Source organism: Mizuhopecten yessoensis, unplaced genomic scaffold (genome assembly GCF_002113885.1).
Source record: "Mizuhopecten yessoensis strain PY_sf001 unplaced genomic scaffold, ASM211388v2 scaffold715791, whole genome shotgun sequence".
Taxonomy (NCBI): Eukaryota; Metazoa; Mollusca; class Bivalvia; order Pectinida; family Pectinidae; genus Mizuhopecten; species Mizuhopecten yessoensis.
Genome location: NW_018479793.1, coordinates 40702 through 46701, shown reverse-complemented (window position 1 = coordinate 46701; position 6000 = coordinate 40702). Strand labels below are relative to the sequence as shown.

The 6000-nt window shown below is 40.1% G+C and overlaps 1 protein-coding gene across 1 annotated transcript; it reads left to right on the top strand.

Annotated features, from left to right (window-relative positions):
• Window positions 1-951: 951 nt before the first annotated feature.
• Window positions 952-2445, top strand: LOC110441260 (the record flags this gene model as incomplete). The annotated part of the gene is made up of 2 exons (XM_021484369.1): window positions 952-1017; window positions 1322-2445. Coding segments are annotated over 2 exons (507 nt in total), but the record flags the coding sequence as incomplete, so codon positions are not given.
• Between the last annotated feature and the right edge of the window lie 3555 nt (window positions 2446-6000).

Here is a 6000-nt window from a genome sequence, read left to right as displayed (position 1 = left end):
AGGAAATCTTACACCCCATTTCACGTGATGTGACATCACAATAATTTGGAAAACACTGATGCCGCAATGCGGAAAAGGCAATGTGATAAAACCTTTTACGGTATATCAACTGACACATTAGAAATATGAGATTATTTCGTTTTCGTTAGAACAGCTCAGGGGAAAAATTGGTATTTTCAAAATGGTAGCTAGTCCAAACGCATTTTCATGGTTTCTATAACCCTATTCTTGTAGTTGGAATGAGAAAAAAACCTCTTTCATGCCCAAGGGTGGAATTTCCCTATCCTACACCCCTGGACAAGAAAGAGTCTTATAATATTATTCTGGGTCATTTTCACAGTAGTGTTTTGTGTTTTATCCCCGAAAGATTCAATTGTAAATTCACAACAATACAGTAAAAAAATCCTGCTTCAAGTATGATCGTAAGATCTAATAGGAGACAAACAATACTGGTTTTAAATAGTGAAGCGTTGTTGCCTACAGTCAGTTACATATTGAAATTAAATGACAGGTATACATATACATTTATAAACTTGGTCCTCTGGTAAATAGATTTAGGTCACAACATATGTTTGCCACACTTTTTTTGGTAGCATGTATTGTTACTTGTCACACCTGATTGAAATTATTGTGAAACAGTCTATTCCTGACCAATCAGCTGATAGTGTAGTCATGTTGCGTGAAAATTACATAATAGCATAAGAAATGTAAAAATAACAGCCATGTTGATCCCCCTGGTTTCCACTCTTTCTACAATGCTGAAATATTGTTTTCCTGACAAAAGTAACACTGCTCCAATTCATAGCTGTAAATAGTACTAGAACCTTATATACATGAACATGTTTTTTGACTGATTGAAAAATTAAATTCTTAAAAATAAGGAGAGCTTATATTTTACTTCTGGTCTATGTTTGTAGTATAAATAATCGTTTGCTGTTGTGTCATTGCCAGGATGTGCCTGAGTTAGAAGATGTGGAGGTTGAGGAGCAGCTGGCCATGGTCCCCCAGGAGACCAAGGTAACCCCACAACTAGTACTAGTGGTGGCAAAATTACTTACAAGATTTAGAATAACTGTATAGGGGAAATTAAATGTCAATATTGTCTACTGTCTTCATACTTCTTTTTTATATTTCTTAAATATAAAAGAATTGTTTAAACTATGTGATTTGATAGAATATTGTGCATTTTTTTACTGTAATGCCGATGAAAATCTATTAAGATACATTCTTTCAATATCTTTCGGTCACTTGGTTTGAATTCTGTAAAAACATGTGAAAGATGTATTATTATTTGATATTTCAATAAACCATCTTTGTACAGAAAACATATAAACCAAAGATAGAAATGATGGACGATGAGGACGAAGACACGAAACAAGATGGAGGTTCTACAAGATTGTTGATAGAGGAAGTTACGACATCACAAACTCCACAAAGAGATATACAAACTGATCAAAAGTCGACACGCTTGTTAATTGAAGAAGTGGCCACCACAGATCAGACAAGCACTGGATCTAGTCAGATGTCATATGAAGCCACACAGAATGTACATTCAGAAGAACTTCTCGGCAACCTTGGAAAAATAGCTGCCACCAGTGGCAAACAGATGGGAACTCTTCAGTTCACAGAGGAGGAGAAAGCAATTATTGATAAAAAGACAAAGGAAGAGAAAATTAGTGACTTAGCAGCCAATGCTGGCTCTACTGACGGTAAGAAGGACGCCCTCAACAAACTTCTGTGGAACGATTCAGAACTAGATTGATGTTTTTGTGTATCATTGGATCACAGAATCGACAGTCCTTTAGACTCGGGACACACTGATAGCCACAAATTATGAGGATATTGTGTGGATTCATGTTACAACTGGAGCAAGCAAATTAATGATACAATTGCAAAGTGGATTTACACAATTCCTGTCAAAGATTCTGTAACATTTCATACTGACCAGAGTTATACAGTTATACCTACAGTTGGTGTCGGACCATACTGACCAGAGTTATACAGTCATACGTACAGTTGGTGTCGGACCATACTGATCAGAGTTATACAGTCATACATACAATTAGTGTCGGGACATACTGACCAGAGTTATACAGTCATAAATACAATTGGTGTCGGGACATACTGACCAGAGTTATACAGTCATACGTACAGTTGGTGACTGACCATACTGACCAGAGTTATACAGTCATACGTACAGTTGGTGTCGGACCATACTGACCAGAGTTATACAGTCATACGTACAGTTGGTGGCTGACCATACTGACCAGAGTTATACGGTCATACGTACAGTTGGTGTCGGACCATACTGATCAGAGTTATACAGTCATACATACAATTAGTGTCGGGACATACTGACCAGAGTTATACAGTCATAAATACAATTGGTGTCGGGACATACTGACCAGAGTTATACAGTCATACGTACAGTTGGTGGCTGACCATACTGACCAGAGTTATACGGTCATACGTACAGTTGGTGTCGGACCATACTGACCAGAGTTATACAGTCATACGGACAGTTGGTGTCGGACCATACTGACCAGAGTTATACAGTTATACCTACAGTTGGTGTCGGACCATACTGACCAGAGTTATACAGTGATACTTACAGTTGGTGTCGGACCATACTGACCAGAGTTATACAGTCATACCTACAGTTGGTGTCGGACCATACTGACCAGAGTTATAGAGTCATATGTACAGTTGGTGTCGGACCATACTGACCAGAGATATACAGTCATACGTACAGTTGGTGTCGGACCATACTGAGCAGAGTTATACAGTCATACGTACAGTTGGTGTCTGACCATACTGACCAGAGTTATACAGTCATACGTACAGTTGGTGTCAGACCATACTGACCAGAGTTATACAGTCATTCATACAGTTGGTGTCGGACCATACTTATACAGTCATACATACAGTTGGTGTCAGAACGAACTTTGAAAGTATTCCACTTAATATTTAATGAGAACTGTCAGGAAATACTGTATTGTAAGATTATTTGGTCATTCTTTATAAAGATACCATTTGTTAAGTTATAATTGTATCATTTCCAAACAGTTAACAATTAAAAACAACAGTTTTCATAGCTGATGTAAGGTGTAATGTTGCTCAGAAGAACATTTGAATGAGACACACTATCATTTTTTCTATATTTGTCCAAAATATAAAACTGCTTGGCACAAATTCCAACAAAAGGTCTGCCTGCTTATTAGTATATGGGGCTGCCTTTATGATTTGATTTAAACATTCCAAGAATTACGGTATAGTAAACCAGGTTTGTTTCAGTGAACTTGTTTGGTTTGAATAGTAATTATAATCTTTTACTTGAAACTTGTACCATATTGTTGATTTCTTCTTATTGAAGATTTTCAGAATCGCAAAAATGCCAAAGTTGCACGAAATATTGACATACTGTCCCTAACTGCTGATATTTACAAATTCCTAATATGGACGGTGTTATTAAGTCATAGTTGAGAACACCAGAGGAAGTTTGTACTAAATACTTGTTAACAGTAAATATTCAGATTGTGGCCCTGATTCTGCTAGTTTGCGCAAACCTTAGTCAGGACAGTTTTTATGAACATATTTAGTATGCTTATTTTATGAAGCTAAATTGTTTTCTCTTAAATCTTAAAAGAAAGAAAAGAATAAACAGGTAGAACCAATTTTGAGCAAACTTTTTCAAATCTATTCTTTTACATAAAAAGTTCCCAATGGATTTTAATAAAGTGATATTTTTGTTTGTTTGGTTTTTTAAATGCAATTGTACGAGGGGATTCTTATTCATGTTTGTGTAACTGCTGTCTGGAGTAACAATGTGATCCTAGTCAGAGTACTGGTCAGGACTGTCTGGAGTAACAACGTGATCCTAGTCAGAGTACTGGTCAGGACTGTCTGGAGTAACAATGTGATCCTAGTCAGAGTACTGGTCAGGACTGTCTGGAGTAACAATGTGATCCTAGTCAGAGTACTGGTCAGGACTGTCTGGAGTAACAATGTGATCCTAGTCAGAGTACTGGTCAGGACTGTCTGGAGTAACAATGTGATCCTAGTCAGAGTACTGGTCAGGACTGTCTGGAGTAACAATGTGATCCTAGTCAGAGTACTGGTCAGGACTGTCTGGAGTAACAATGTGATCCTAGTCAGAGTACTGGTCAGGACTGTCTGGAGTAACAATGTGATCCTAGTCAGAGTACTGGTCAGGACTGTCTGGAGTAACAATGTGATCCTAGTCAGAGTACTGGTCAGGACTGTCTGGAGTAACAATGTGATCCTAGTCAGAGTACTGGTCAGGACTGTCTGGAGTAACAATGTGATCCTAGTCAGAGTACTGGTCAGGACTGTCTGGAGTAACAATGTGATCCTAGTCAGAGTACTGGTCAGGACTGTCTGGAGTAACAATGTGATCCTAGTCAGAGTACTGGTCAGGACTGTCTGGAGTAACAATGTGATCCTAGTCAGAGTACTGGTCAGGACTGTCTGGAGTAACAATGTGATCCTAGTCAGAGTACTGGTCAGGACTGTCTGGAGTAACAATGTGATCCTAGTCAGAGTACTGGTCAGGACTGTCTGGAGTAACAATGTGATCCTAGTCAGAGTACTGGTCAGGACTGTCTGGAGTAACAATGTGATCCTAGTCAGAGTACTGGTCAGGACTGTCTGGAGTAACAATGTGATCCTAGTCAGAGTACTGGTCAGGACTGTCTGGAGTAACAATGTGATCCTAGTCAGAGTACTGGTCAGGACTGTCTGGAGTAACAATGTGATCCTAGTCAGAGTACTGGTCAGGACTGTCTGGAGTAACAATGTGATCCTAGTCAGAGTACTGGTCAGGACTGTCTGGAGTAACAATGTGATCCTAGTCAGAGTACTGGTCAGGACTGTCTGGAGTAACAATGTGATCCTAGTCAGAGTACTGGTCAGGACTGTCTGGAGTAACAATGTGATCCTAGTCAGAGTACTGGTCAGGACTGTCTGGAGTAACAATGTGATCCTAGTCAGAGTACTGGTCAGGACTGTCTGGAGTAACAATGTGATCCTAGTCAGAGTACTGGTCAGGACTGTCTGGAGTAACAATGTGATCCTAGTCAGAGTACTGGTCAGGACTGTCTGGAGTAACAATGTGATCCTAGTCAGAGTACTGGTCAGGACTGTCTGGAGTAACAATGTGATCCTAGTCAGAGTACTGGTCAGGACTGTCTGGAGTAACAATGTGATCCTAGTCAGAGTACTGGTCAGGACTGTCTGGAGTAACAATGTGATCCTAGTCAGAGTACTGGTCAGGACTGTCTGGAGTAACAATGTGATCCTAGTCAGAGTACTGGTCAGGACTGTCTGGAGTAACAATGTGATCCTAGTCAGAGTACTGGTCAGGACTGTCTGGAGTAACAATGTGATCCTAGTCAGAGTACTGGTCAGGACTGTCTGGAGTAACAATGTGATCCTAGTCAGAGTACTGGTCAGGACTGTCTGGAGTAACAATGTGATCCTAGTCAGAGTACTGGTCAGGACTGTCTGGAGTAACAATGTGATCCTAGTCAGAGTACTGGTCAGGACTGTCTGGAGTAACAATGTGATCCTAGTCAGAGTACTGGTCAGGACTGTCTGGAGTAACAATGTGATCCTAGTCAGAGTACTGGTCAGGACTGTCTGGAGTAACAATGTGATCCTAGTCAGAGTACTGGTCAGGACTGTCTGGAGTAACAATGTGATCCTAGTCAGAGTACTGGTCAGGACTGTCTGGAGTAACAATGTGATCCTAGTCAGAGTACTGGTCAGGACTGTCTGGAGTAACAATGTGATCCTAGTCAGAGTACTGGTCAGGACTGTCTGATGTACATTTGCGCCACCACATGTAGCTGTATCGTTAACGAACAACTGCTAATATGTGTGTGCCGTGTTTCTGTTATTAAAAGGGGCCGCGGTGGCTAAGTGGTTAAGGCAGTCACCAGGTACTGGCAGTAAGTCAGTGGTTTTTCTTCAGGAACTCTG